The sequence below is a fragment of the Nicrophorus vespilloides genome, unplaced genomic scaffold (genome assembly GCF_001412225.1).
Source record: "Nicrophorus vespilloides isolate i.1.1-1 unplaced genomic scaffold, Nicve_v1.0, whole genome shotgun sequence".
NCBI classification, from domain to species: Eukaryota; Metazoa; Arthropoda; class Insecta; order Coleoptera; family Silphidae; genus Nicrophorus; species Nicrophorus vespilloides.
The window spans coordinates 221,726-236,201 of record NW_017095532.1 but is presented as its reverse complement, the minus strand read 5'-3'; the positions used below and the strand labels follow the sequence as shown (position 1 = coordinate 236,201).

Genomic DNA, 14,476 nt, shown 5'->3' with positions numbered 1-14,476 from the left:
TTGATTTTATTCGTGAACATTTATTTATGGATTCTTATTATTAATAATGTAAACTCAAGTGTTAATTTACAATATTATTATAAAGTAATAATATTTATGAGTAATTTAATAGATTGAATGTATCAGAAGATTTCTCATTTGTGCATATATATAAAAAATAAATGTTTATTATACAGTAGGCAACTCTGTAACTTTTATAAATTACAAAAAAATAAAGTGTTTTTGTCCCTATCCTTCCTCATATTTTAAATTGCACATAACACAAATTGAAAACACAGATGGAGCGAGTAGAGTGCAGGACGTGTCCATTTATTTCATTATATCTCCGGACGGCAATGTAAAAGATAAAACAAATACGATCATTGAAGCGCGAAAATATATTAAGAACATCTCGTTACAATAATGAGGAAATCCACCGAATATAAATCCATTAAAGGTTTCTATTTCGAACGCGTAGAAATTAATGCACATGTCCGTCGAGGAAACGCAAATACGTTCAATACGTAATTGATCAGCGGTTTTAATAATCTGGGAAATTTCAAAATGTTTTGAAAAAAAACACTGATTGAATAGCAGCGACGCAAAACAGAGTGCAAATATAATTGTGTGAATCAAATTGAGATGAAGAAAACACAATATTAGTTGACAGAAAGTCAGCTATGTTGGCACGCAACTTAATTGTTGGTATCCACACCAATCCAATCTATTGGCAAATAGCACGACTCGCAAGCCAGTCAAAGTCCAAAAATCATTTACCGAATTACATCCACCCGCCTGCTGGTGACTATCGCTTGCTTTCTGGACGTGATTAAATATCCAATTACATCTTATATATAATTAAGATCTGTTGATCTTGAAATTACATTAATATGCATTCAATCTGCAATAGTCTCATTTTTCAAGGCCTCATACAATTTTTTTATACATTTCTTTTATTACATTTCCAATCACTATTCGATAGTGAAATAAAATTTCAATAAAATTGTAGGTTAAACAAATTTATATTTAGTACATTGTACGAAATTGCACCATTTTTATAGAAACTGAATGAAATTAGTCTACGAAGTGGTTACATATGGAACAAGAAAATACAAATTATGGGTTCTCTCTATAAATGTAATACTATCACAATTTCAATTCAATTTTTATTTCACTTAATTTCATTTCAATAATAATAATATTAGCATACTAATTATATGACAATTATGTAACCAGTATATCTTTCGTATGATAGATAGCACCTGCACGCTCACGTAATATCACTAGATATTCATTCCCCTTCCCAGTTTTACTGGTAAAGTTTTATTTTTCATTTCTCTCTTATTATAAATGCCATGTCATTACATTTATTTCATTGCATGTTTTTTTAAGAGACAGGGAAACATTGATTGAAGGCGACCTTGCGTATGCGTAACAGCGACATATCATTATTATCATTAAAGCATCATGTGATACACGCCATTCACAAACATTCTGCCAGAATCTGAACTATCACATATAATTTGTAAAAAAAAATAATAATGCTTGTGGTTGTTAAAACTTGTTACTCTACAATCTCCGTTCTATATATATATATATATATATATATAAATACCATTGTACTAGTCATCAATCTTTTCCCAACTTTAATTATTAAATATTTAAGTTAACAACATTACAATAATTTGCATTGGAAATATTGTTTCAAAAATCACATACTAATCTATAGATAAGGAATGGCACGACGCACGTGTTTCTTTTTATCAACTAAATTAGTTTCTCTGAATAAAATAATAATCTGAATATACAGGTGTCCCTGAATTTATGCGATTTTCAGATATGGTATTTTTTTACGACAATTAAAAACGCATAAATAAAGTCTGTAAGTACAAAAATAAAAATTATTACAAGTTTTAGAAATACATATTTATTGCACAAAATAATGATTTTTCAGAAAACAGAAGTAAACTTTATTCGGAGTCACTATCGCTATTTAATACAACCATTCCTTGTTATTATCTTCATCGCTTGGAATATTTAGAAGTTCTACTTCACTTTTATTATTAATATAATTTTTTCGGATAATTTTTTTATTTACTAATTACGCGTAAAAAAACCTCGTAAATTCAGGGACGCCTGTATTACATTCTAATATTTTAATGCTACGTTTATAAACATTTAAGTTAATTACTCAGCCAAAGGAGAATGTAAAAAATAATCATGAATTAAAAAAAATCCATTGTACAAAACATAGGAATGATTATTCCCCGCTCTATTGTCATTAATTGACGGCAGCAACAATAATTCTTCGCTTAAGAGGAAATTGAAACTCAAACAGTAACAACAATGGAATTGCAATGTTATTACAATAACATTTTGAAGTAGGAAAAAATGGTAAAAGCGGAATAAATAATGTCTTTGCAACACAATACATGTGACTCAAATTACCGACACATTCAGATTTTCATTTATAAACAAACCAACGATATCCAAGAGTTAACTCATTTTTTTTTTCGCTCAAGGATACATATTACTTAAAAATATCATTATGTTTTCAATAGTAAATTATTACAGATTTTCCTTTTAGTGAAATGATTACTGCATTTACTATTTTAAGATTTTTACTAGAATATTCATTCAAAAATAACTTGTGTACAAGTTGAAGGATTTAGAAGATCTAAAAGCAAAATTTAATCCTACACCTGGTAAAAAAATATTTAAGAACAAACTATTTTATTATACCGAATAAAAATCATTTGTCAATGTATCCGTTGAAATTAGATAACAAAAAATATTAAACTTTGAGAACTAAATAAAATAAAACTTACGTGTGATCGGTATAGCTGTATAAATACACTACGCGTGAGTTTTAGAAAGCTAGGCCCAATCTGTTTGTGTTGCGAAAGCTACCTTTTTAAATCCACGAACATGAGAAATTGGATTTTTGGACTTTGTGTGTGAAGATAACGTTATTAAGTTAAAAGCGTAGAGATATGGATATTTCTCTCTCACTCTGTCATTCCGTAGGAAACAGACACAAACACACACGTATATATATATTTGTACAGAATGGTGTGCAATTAGACACTTCAACATACAACACAATCTGTTTATCGCAACAGCAGCAAAACCGTGAGATGAGGACAAAGTACAAAACTATTATGTACTGCTCAATCCATGTGACACAATATTATTTTTCAAGTAATTATTATAATAGATCGATATCTACATGGATTGAAAACTTTGAACTTTAAACCTAAAAATCGCGCAAAAATATATAAATTACCGCAGAAAACCCCAATGATTCACATTTTTCGACCAACAAAAATCGTTGAACTTTTGGTGAATCATTACCGATAAATATTTCGTCTCAATCTATTTGCATCAACTTCCTATTTAATTTCAGCCCATAAATAGAAATAGTATGTTTTTAGAAGGTTTGTTCTTAATAACACTAACATATATTGAAATATCCGAAACAGGATATAATAAAAAAAATCTAAAGACATTAAGGGTGTAATCAGAATCAAAGGTCACATGTAATAAAATGACAAGAAAATGGTTTCTCCAAAATCAAAACATTATTTTTGTTGCTTGATAAACCCATCATATTGCTGCTTGTTGCAAATCTGAACTTTATAAATGTATTTAGCATAAATATTATAGATAAATTCTATTGATAAGAACATTACACAACGTAGTGCATTTTCTAATATGTAATGAATATAGCAAGATAGATAATGTTTTATTAAATTTTATAGTTCTATACATGATATTTAAAATATAAGAAATAATTATAAATTGTTATTCGTAAATCGTCATTGAAAATGTACTTATTCTTGTACTTAAATGCGTGTTGGGTATGTAACATTTAAAACAAGCTGAAATATTTTTACCACCGACTTGTTTTCTTTGAGGTGGACTTGGAACATTTGAACCCATTAACATTCTCAGGGTTAAATTTAAAATTCATGTAATTACGAACAATCTTGATTATCATTTCCAACCAAACTGAAATACAATTTATATAATTATTTCAGTTTAAAGTACAAGATATTTTTAGAAGAAAACATTTTTTTTGTAATTTAATTTGTGCAATATATCCGATAATTCTACAATAATGATATATTATTTAAATAACAATCACTATTAGTAATTTAAAAATACAATTTATACATTAATTTAAATACTGATAAGTCACAACACGCAAAAATACCATTTATTGTTAGAAATTATCCGTGAACTTTGGCATATGCTCACTAAACAAATACAAAACGCACTAGCTAATAAATAGCGACAAATTTAACATATGAAAATTAAATTCTAATTAATAAGCTCTTTTGTGAGAATCTCCGCATATAACTTTGGCCGTATAATTAATCTCTGCGTACAATTTGTAATTGAATAATTGGTAAATATTTAATATATTCAATCAAAAATAAACAAATTTATCACATTGAATGTACATTATTGTTATGTATATTTATAACACATTATTAAACGTTTTTTCTTCACAATATAATCAATACGCGACGGCTATTGCTTTATTATAATAATAAACACAACCTTCGAACCGATCGTACGATGTCTGAACCATTCAACGGCCGTGTGTTTTTGTGGTGACCGTTCTACAATTCCGACAGATGCTGTCTGTTGTCTCTATCCAATGCATTTTTATACAAACACGTAAACTTGAATATATATTTCTTTAATTGTTTGTTCTTTTTTTATCTTATTCAAAATCAATTAAAAAATAAATCATGATTTATGACATTCTCATTTTCTCGATTCAATATCAATTGATGCAATCTTTCCAGCTTAATTTTTTATATTAATAATGTGCTTTTTTATTTTTCATATCCCACAATCATCACCAAAAATTACACGCGATATTATTTGACCCATATCCGATAGTCACTAACTAGATCTAATCGTTATTTCGATTAGCGAAAGTCTCATGGAATGAAGCAAGAAGGCAGTTTATTTAATCAATGACATTTAACTAAATATATATATATATATCAGGATATGTACTTTTTGTTTTATGTTATATTATAAAAAATGGACTTTGTAGTGGGAATAACGTACATTTAAATTTTAATTCAGTCACAAGCGCTTCTACCAAAGTGCAGAGTACATAAATAAAGCAGTTTATGCACCCGCATACATTCTCAATAAAGATTTATTCATAAATTATTTCCTCGCCTTTCCGGAAGCCATTCAAATTACCAATTATTAAAAAAAATATAACGAGCACATAATTCTTGTTCCGGATTGAATGTAAGCTAATAAGTAACTACTTTTTTTTGTAGATTATATACATCACTCATATAAACACAACCAGTCTAGTTATTTTCTGAAGTTTGGCTTCAAATATAGGTAAACTGGTTTGTCCACTAACGAGTAGTTTTGGTATTTCAGTGGGTGCGAGAGATAACTCGTGGGCATGATATGATAAATCATTTAGCAGTTATCCCCAGCGATATCTCAATAATTTATAGACGTATTTATTTTCTTATCCACTTTAGTACCCTAAGTCCGAGAAAATGTTAGGTTAGGTGAAGTTGCCCTAAGGTTTTATGTTTAAAAATATATACAAACAATTTTGTCTAGGTCAAGTGGCGGTTAGGTTTTTTTTAAAACATAAAAACAATTTGATGATATGGGTATTTTCAGCTTTAAAAACAAAATTGGGGGAGATAACGTCTAGTCAAATATAGCAGTTTTGTTTTGATAGTCAATGCATTCTTAGTATAATCAATGTAAAAATCAGAACGATAAATCTATGAAATTACACAACTTCAAATTTGTGCGATGACCTAAGTCACACGAAGATAAGCAGAAATTAATTAAACTCGTACATTTTGATAGAAGTTCCCAAATAACGGATACTGCTATAAATATAACATTGATAGCACTGCGTTTTTATAAATAATAATGAAAAAAAAAACAAAATACTGATGATTCCATTGACATTGAAATGAATATATTTATGTTGAAGATTGCAGATAGTTTATCGAGGTTACTGGTGATCGTAGGTCCAGCATAATTTATTGCCCCCTAATTCGACCGATAATAATATTTGTCAAAAACAATTAATATAGTAATTATCTCGATATTAATATAAGCATGTATATTAATTTGCATAAAAACTGTGTTTATAGTCTTACCAATAAATATTACTGTTAAAACTGTTGCAAATAAATGTGCTATACAATTCAATAGAATTATAATATTAAACAATTCTTGAATATATTCATAATTTCGCATTGATGAACATATATTTTAATAAATGAGTGCATTAGTTTAAACGTTGCTTAGACTATTTATAGAAAAATTGACGAGTATTTTCTTTCTAAATGTTTACTTTATTGAACATAAATTGTTAAAAATAGTAATAATAAATGTCCTTTTTTGGATAACTAGTTAATTATAAATTATTATATTGCTTTCATGTTTTATCACTGTTTCAGTTTGTAATAGTAAATTTACATTATTATAAAAGTAAATAGGAATAAAATAACAGTTGAACAGAATTCCATCTTACTGTAATTTTTCAATGGCTGCACAACAACTGTGCCCGGCATAGCTGAATGCATATTCACCTAACCATCAGATACAGTGAGTTTCTTTGGAGTAGGTCAAGTTGAGAAATAGAAAAAGTTCATTCCTCTCTAAAGTGCACATTGTCTACATTTTCCGTTCATGATCACTGTTATTTATAGATGTATTAAATAAATAAGTTCATTATTTCCAATATAACATTGTAATTGTTTATGAAAACAAAGCATTATTTCTAATTATTGATACATTTCAAAATAATAATAATTTGCTTTATATGTATGTATATAATAAATTTTGTTATTACATTAGTAATGGTATCTGTATTCACCATAATATTTTAATTCCATCTAGCTATAAACCATAACCATTTGTACATTTGTGAGTCATTCAATCCAACCAGAAAGGGTAAACCGTATTGTCCATATATATATATATATATATGGACACGCGTAAAAATAAATTTAAAAATAAACAACGATATCTTCAACAATTATCATTTTATGTCTGCTCGCTAATGTATCTAATTTCCACATCCAATTTGCTATTACCGACATTTAATGAAAATTACATAATAGCATAGCGTTCTGAATGGAGGGAAAGGAGGGCTTTTAAATTGGTCCACGTGTTAATTTACGTACGCAAACTAGTTACGCAATAATACATACTACTACTCCATAATACGTGAAGTAGTTTCTGACAGATGAAGTTGCTAATCTGACAGATACATAGTTGCGGGCGATAACAATGACACATGGGTCTCGATATTAGCGTTTTGAATTGTTTATGTTTCTTTCGGCAGTTGCAACATAGCCTGATTTGCATAATTGAACGCAACAAATTGCTGCGTAACTGTAAATAAAAAATAAAAAGAAAATATCAATGCCAATGACATGCGTGTAAAGTTCGCGCTATGCCTCCACCAATGTTTATCCCGAATGCAATTTATTTTTATCGACAAGAATTTTATTTTTAAATCGAGCAACAATTTGCAGAAACCAACTAGGCACTGCACGTAACAACACTCATAAACATTCGTGAGTTAACCTCAAACACGACTTAACATCTTTCTTGCGTTAACGTCATTATATAACCCTAGAATGTACCTAAACAAATATTTGAATGTTGAAAATGATAAAGGCATATATGAAAAATATTTTTTGTAAATACTGAAATTTTTGTGACATACATCGTAAAAGAAAAAAAAAATGTGTAGTAGATTGAAATTTAATTTTTGGGTGAACATATTTCGCATGATTAATTGTGAAACAGAAAATCGACTCACCAAAACTTGCAGTTAATTGAAGAAACAAACAGAAAAATTAATGTAGCTAATAGGTACACGTGAAGTTTGAATTGGAGGAATCTCTTCCAGAAGAGCCGGGCGTGTTTTGTATTTTTATACTGGCTCTGGTGGGATGATGATCTGAAGGAAAGCGTGAAAAGAATCGTCAGCGAGGAAATCGCGTGCGATTCTTTCTTTTCTTTCGGGTTCAATTGTATTCCACGATGTTGTGGAAAATGCGAGGTCGTGGTGGCTCCAGAATCCGCAAAGGAAAAAAATTAAAAACCGACACACAAGCACAGAGACACACACACTGCGTACTTGTTCAGTTCTTTGGCGTGTGTGTTCTTCTGTTTGGTGTCTTTTGGTGTCGCGAGTATTTTCGGATGGTGTCTGCCGACCAATCGCGTTGCGTCGTTCGATGGTGGGGGAACGTGGCGTGATACTCTACGTCACACGATCTCTAGTGTCGCGCACCCGATCAATATATACTTTCGATTCAAAACTTGCGCGCCAAGTTTGTTGTACAACCGAAAGAATTACCACTTCTTAGCACTATGTACAGTTAATTAGTCACAGTTAACACTGCCACTATCATTATTAGCAACACATGAATATTACCACGAAAATATTATTTATACACTGAATTCATTTATATTGGCAATACTGTTCTAAATTGATAATGCGAAGTAATTTGAATTTCAAATTCGCGAGACATAATTTAAAGAAATCTATGATATGATAAAACATATTAAAATTAACATATAGTCAAATATTCAGAAATAATATACAATATTTTACTATTCATGGGATCGTCAATTGCGCAACTAAATCAAACTTAACAAATTAGCAATTTTATAAAAAAAAATAATTCGGACCTTGTAGTAAGATTTCGATGATCACGTAGTTATTCCTATTAATGAAATCCAGTGTCCTTGAAAGAGAGACTATAAACGGCCGATGAGAGACCTTCTGAATGTTAAAAGATCTCAAGGATTTCAGAAAAAGTCGGTTTCACATGGACGAAGTTTTTTTTATTATTCCGACGTAATAAATATTATTAATTCTTAATTATAGTCGAGATATTTGTTTTAAACAAATAGATTTTTTTATTTTAACTAATTTAATTACATACACACAATTGTTTTGATCAATTTTCGCATTCTTGAAAAATAATGCGTTTATGATAAAATATTTATGAAACACTTCTAGTTCCTACACGTTGCCCTTTGGCCAGCATGTTAACTATTTGTTTTTGTTAATTTATGTTAGAATTTATTTACTTATTTTGAGAGTTATTATTTCGTTTTTAATATTATGTATTTTGTTGTATATTTACTGTCTGGCCAATAAATTATTATTTTTTTATTTATGAAATTGCATAAATTAAAAAAAAAACTAGTTTTTTTATATTATAGCAGAATCTCGTAAAATTCGTTCAAGTACATTTAAAATTCGAACGAATATAATACAACATTGCCAATTTTCCTGTTAGGTAACTGAAATTTTGTTCAAATAATAATAATATTGCAATAAATTATAAAATAAAAACTCAATACAATAATAAATCAAAAAGTCAACTGCTGCAAAGGGTTATTTGTGGGAGCCGATAAATATGAAAGGGTTAGAAAAAGGGCAAGATATTTAATTGAACATTATTTAGTATCATATTATTATTTTTCTTTTCGATTTTGCGGTAAAATCTTCAATTACGTCAAAAGTTAAAACAAATCAATTAATAAATTTGGATATACTTCTGAAAAATTGTTTTTTATATTATATTTCACTGTGTGATGTATGAAAACTTTTTTTTAAGTTGTATTAACCTTAGATAATATTTCGTACTAAATGATGGGACTGACAACAACTTCAAATTCATTTATTAGCCTTATATTTTTTTACTTAGGATAAGGTCAGAGAGTCTAATCGAAACAGAACCGAAAACCGAAATTAATCGGAATTTGTAATAGAACCGTAACTGTAACCGGAACGTAAATTGCTCATTTTAAAAACCGAAACCTGAACAAAATTTTGATAAAGGATAATTTCGATTCATGTTTTTTTTCTTTCATTAATCTTTTTTTTTCTTGTATGCTCCATTTAGAAATATTTCTTCTTCCAATAATGAGATTCCTTCTGGAAACCCCTTCATATTTAGGGTCCTGTCGACGCAGATTGCCAGTTATATATCGGTAGGATCATTTACTATCTATAATAATTAAGCAAAGTGGTTCAAAATTGTTTATTTTTAAAACTAGATCTGCGAATACATCATCCACTTTCGCTGAAATATTAATGGATTCAATTTCTTGTAAAATATGATTTATTAAGAAACTATAAAATAATGCTAAAAAATATTAGAAGCGTGTTTTTTTTTTTGGTCACCCGATGCAAACAATTCTGAATAAACCTGACACAAATCCACTAGTATGGCCTAAAGCCCGGAAAGGAACATACGCAAATAAAAGGTACATATATAGTAGAAAATTCATTGCATTTTTATTGAATAAAATAATAATTGCGTACATTTTTACAATGTAAAATATCAAGTAGGATTTATTTTTAACAAATATTTATTGACCCTAATTTGGACCAAAGGGTGTCGATCAAAAAACTTTCTGCCAAAGATTTTGTAATAGATCACGAATGTGATTCATATGTAAATAGCAATATATGAAAATACAGCAAAATACTTTTTATTTAGTATATTTATTATATTCTTTACAGATAACATATATACAATAATAATTATAACGCTTTTATTGTTCAAAATATTTCCTTAATCAAAAAAATAGTTACTAGATGTTACGATTTATTAATGTATCACAATTATACTAATGTATCATTATATTTTTCGTCAGATAGTACATCCTTTTGATAGTTATCATCGCCACAATTACCGTTTGTTGGTGGAAAGGCATGTGCTAAATGCTATATTTATGTTTTTAACCCCACGTTGTTATTTCTTTATGTTGATATTCTAAAGTTGGAGTACTTAAAATGTAAAGAGCATTCAAATAGAATTATTGATTCTATCATCAGGTTTGGATTTAATCCAGAAAATGAATCATCATTCTTAAAAACTATTATTTTGTTTCTGGTTTATATCACTGAATTTTCAAGATTATCGAAACTACTTAATTTAGCTTCTTTTGGATGCAAGTAGTTAGTTTTAAAACAAAGTTAACATTTTCTACTTGAATTTAAAAACTAAAGAGATTCAATACATATAGCAATGCTAACTGAAAACATTTTGTAAATGTATATTTGGAATAATTAAATAAATTTGTACATAGAAAATTATTTCAGTACATTGTTAGCTTGGATATTAGTTCATATATTTAAATCCATTTGTTATTCTAATATCCATAATAAAGGTTATGTTTGATTGTTGTCTAAAAAATGTTAGGTTATTCGAAGTGCAATGACTGTTCAAAAAAAACATGGAGTTAGCGTAATGTAAATATATCACAATGGGAATAAACAATTTACTAGAATATATTCATTCAATTAAAGAATTAATGTAAGTAAACATTTTTTGGAAATATATACAACCTATAAATCTAAATTAACAGGGAATTTTGAATAAAATTTTAGGACTCGTAAATGAGCCTTTGATAATGTGGGAAAACTTCGTAGGTGGGCACGTGCAGACCGAATTCGAGTGCGACGAGCACCGCAAATTCGGCGGACATCAGTTCTTTCCGGTTTAAACGGAAAACATTTTCTGATCGTTCGATGAGTGCTTTCAATGAGTCGCCTTTAATATCATTCAGCTTGGCGGATAATAACAAACTAGCAGCAGCGCACAACTTCCGATTCGCTTTGTTTATAAGTCCTAGAAGGATCAGCTTCTCAAAATAGACATACGCTTGAGCTACAGTCAACAAATCGACTCCAATTTCTACCTTTACGATCTTGCGCATCTCTCGCTTCAAACTGAAATAAAAATAATCAATATCTTCGGGTACCTGTATAGTTACTATAAGAATATTCAAACCTTCTTAGTTTACTCAAGGTTAGCTGAATGTGGGGAAATTTTTCTCTGAACTTGTCGTTGATTTCCTTCTTCAAATCTGTCGGTCGCACATAGTCAATGACGGAGGTCATGTAGGAGGTAAAAGTCAATAATGTACGATGTTTTCCGGCAATCAATTCTGGATCGTCGAGCAAATTTGGATGATATACTAATGAGCTGTGGTGGTGAAGTTTGTCCTCTTTAAAAGAATCCGACGGTGGCGATGTAGCCATCATGTGAGCAGATGCTCTTTGTGATCCTTGATCATATGAGAAACACCTATAAGGAACAAATATTTTCATATTAATTAATAGATTTAACAATATATTTACAAACAAACATTAAACCCTCCTATAACTAATTCTCAGTTTCTTATAACGGGGTACTCCCATAACCAGTGGCGAAACTACAATACTGCGAAAAAGTTAGTTCGATACGATAAACCCGAAAGAAATATAGCCATAGAAATTTGTATCAATAATAATTGATATAAATATTTATTATAAAAAAAATAAACTAACGGGTGTCTAATGCCAACGAATTTCTTAACGTGGCTGTCCGAGAACCGACACACCACCCTCGCATCATACATTTTTGTAACTGTTCTTTAGGGCTCTATGATTTTCTCTATTTCAAATCAAGAGGGGGCCTCAAATGAAAATTTGCCTGATGCAACACTGTTAGGACTAACAGTGTTTTATGGTATTTCATCCAGTATGCACAAGAAACATTTTTACTTTACTTTTCCTGTTAAAAGAATTAGTATAACTAATGATATTGACGCATGCCATCATAACCGAGCATATTAAAAAGAAAAATATAATGTATAAAGCTCTATCTGCAGCAAGCCATGCAAGCTCAATAAATGTCATACACTAAAGCAGAAATAAATAAAATTGTATGAAATAATACTGTGCATTACCATTTATAGCCAGGCTGCCATGTAATGATTTTAGTCCTGAAAACATAAAAATAAGAAGAGAACATGTTGTGTGAAAAGCAAAATAAATCTAGCAAAAATGTGTACTACTGTTAAATCTGTTAGCTCACATTACCTGGCAACAATATGATGACCTCTACTGTTATAACGCTTCGCAGCAAGATCATGCGGGTCGTCGATAGTGTTCCCTCGTCGATCTTTGTTCTTATTAGTGGGCACCAACAATTTCCCATATGATACCTCCTAAATTATAGATATATGTTATAAGGTTATTATCTTTGTATTCATTTGTACTCACCTGTCCATCTCTTCCTTTCTCAATTCCAAGCATATCAAATGGATCTAATCCATCTCCCAATACAGACAATGGCCTAGGTCCAGATACATTTCTTTTCCTAATACAAAACAGAGTTTGATATAGTATTTAAGATCATTATTAATATTAATTATCTAATTCAAGTACCTGTTATATCTCTGCCTGGAGTATGGTATAAATGAACATACAAAGAATGGAACATGTTTTGTAGTTACCATAACCAATCGTTCTCCTTTGAATTTTGCATTTTTTGAGGGTTTCATGAATTTAACCTCCTTGTGTGTAACATCTTCAGGAATAATAGGTGGTGCAGGACTAGTTTTCTTTCTCCCTGTAATTCAAAAATTGCATTATAATAAAAATTTCTAATTTATTTCTTTAGCTATATCACCACAGATTGGACCAATACTCTCATTGCTACTTCCATAATGATGTCTCTCAGTGTCACTGCCTAATGATGTCTGATAAGTAAATTTCTTCTTAATTTTGGAGGTGAACTTTTTATCATCTACTGTGCTGCGATCCTTTGAATGGCGCTCCTCAAAATTCTTTATTGGTGTTAAAATGCTTTCACTGTCAGAGCTCAATGAGTGAGTATCAATTTTGCCTGTCTTATGCAATTGACGATTTCTGTTCAAATGTTCTGCATCGCTAAAACAATCATCTGGCTCATCAGACTCCTCAAGAAGAGTGTCTTCAACTTTGCAAAGAGATAGGGGGTCATTCTTTGTGATTGCACCATTCCTTGGCAACAGAGAGAGTCGAGTGTCTCTGTAACTGCCATCCAATGATATGTTTGACAAGAATGTGATTGCAGCTATACGTCTACGAGAACGGTTGCGTTTTAAAGAGTTTGCCATTTATCTATTGAAATTATATTTTATTTTTTTTATGATTTGAATATGAGTATTTTGTGTTATGTCATAGATTGCACTTATTAATAGTCCATATCATTGTTGAAAATGTCATAAAACGCGTGTACTTTTGCTCCTCCACTAGGTTTAGACACAGTTCCAACAACATGTTCACCAATTATTTAAACAAACACAAATATTAACAGAACTATACACAATGACAAACAATTTGCAAAATATAAACCTCCACTATCTACTCATTTACTAATGTAGACTAATGGACTCAATGGACTGATGTAGACAGAAAGTGTAGTAACGAATGTTAACGAAATGACAGATAACTTTTTTTTGTTTTGTCACTGATTATTGGAAAATGTATTGCGTCGCACATAAGTAACGACATCTAGTGGAAGTTTCGGAATAACTTTAATACTTGTTTACAACATATATAAAGTATCTTACAGTGGTATTGAGTGGTATCTTATAGTATCTGCTAGGTACGTGATCACGTACGTGATTGTTA

At 29.8% G+C, this 14,476-nt stretch overlaps 1 protein-coding gene across 3 annotated transcripts; it reads right to left on the bottom strand.

Moving 5' to 3' along the window:
• Nucleotides 1-11,370: 11,370 nt before the first annotated feature.
• On the bottom strand, nt 11,371-14,307 carry LOC108569274 (CDK5 and ABL1 enzyme substrate 1). 3 transcript variants are annotated; one of them, XM_017930775.1, is made up of 7 exons: nt 13,491-14,307; nt 13,247-13,430; nt 13,082-13,178; nt 12,899-13,026; nt 12,766-12,801; nt 11,826-12,122; nt 11,371-11,764 (listed from the first exon to the last, which is right to left on the bottom strand). In XM_017930775.1, the coding sequence occupies exons 1-7, from the start codon at nt 13,957-13,959 to the stop codon at nt 11,419-11,421; spliced, it is 1,557 nt and encodes a 518-aa protein (XP_017786264.1). In that variant the 5' UTR covers nt 13,960-14,307; the 3' UTR covers nt 11,371-11,418. The 3 variants fall into 3 exon arrangements, with proteins under 3 accessions (XP_017786264.1, XP_017786272.1, XP_017786280.1); XM_017930783.1 differs by having other exon boundaries at nt 13,494-14,307; XM_017930791.1 differs by lacking the exon at nt 12,766-12,801.
• Nucleotides 14,308-14,476: the final 169 nt, after the last annotated feature.

Coding starts and splice junctions, on each gene's coding strand:
- LOC108569274 (XM_017930775.1), bottom strand. CDS start 13,959: ATGGCAAACTCTTTAAAACGCAACCGTTCTCGTAGACGTATAGCTGCA. Junction 13,431..13,490: donor GAGTATTGGTCCAATCTGTG/GTGATATAGCTA, acceptor TTTGAATTACAG/GGAGAAAGAAAACTAGTCCT. Junction 11,765..11,825: donor ACCTTGAGTAAACTAAGAAG/GTTTGAATATTC, acceptor TTTTTATTTCAG/TTTGAAGCGAGAGATGCGCA.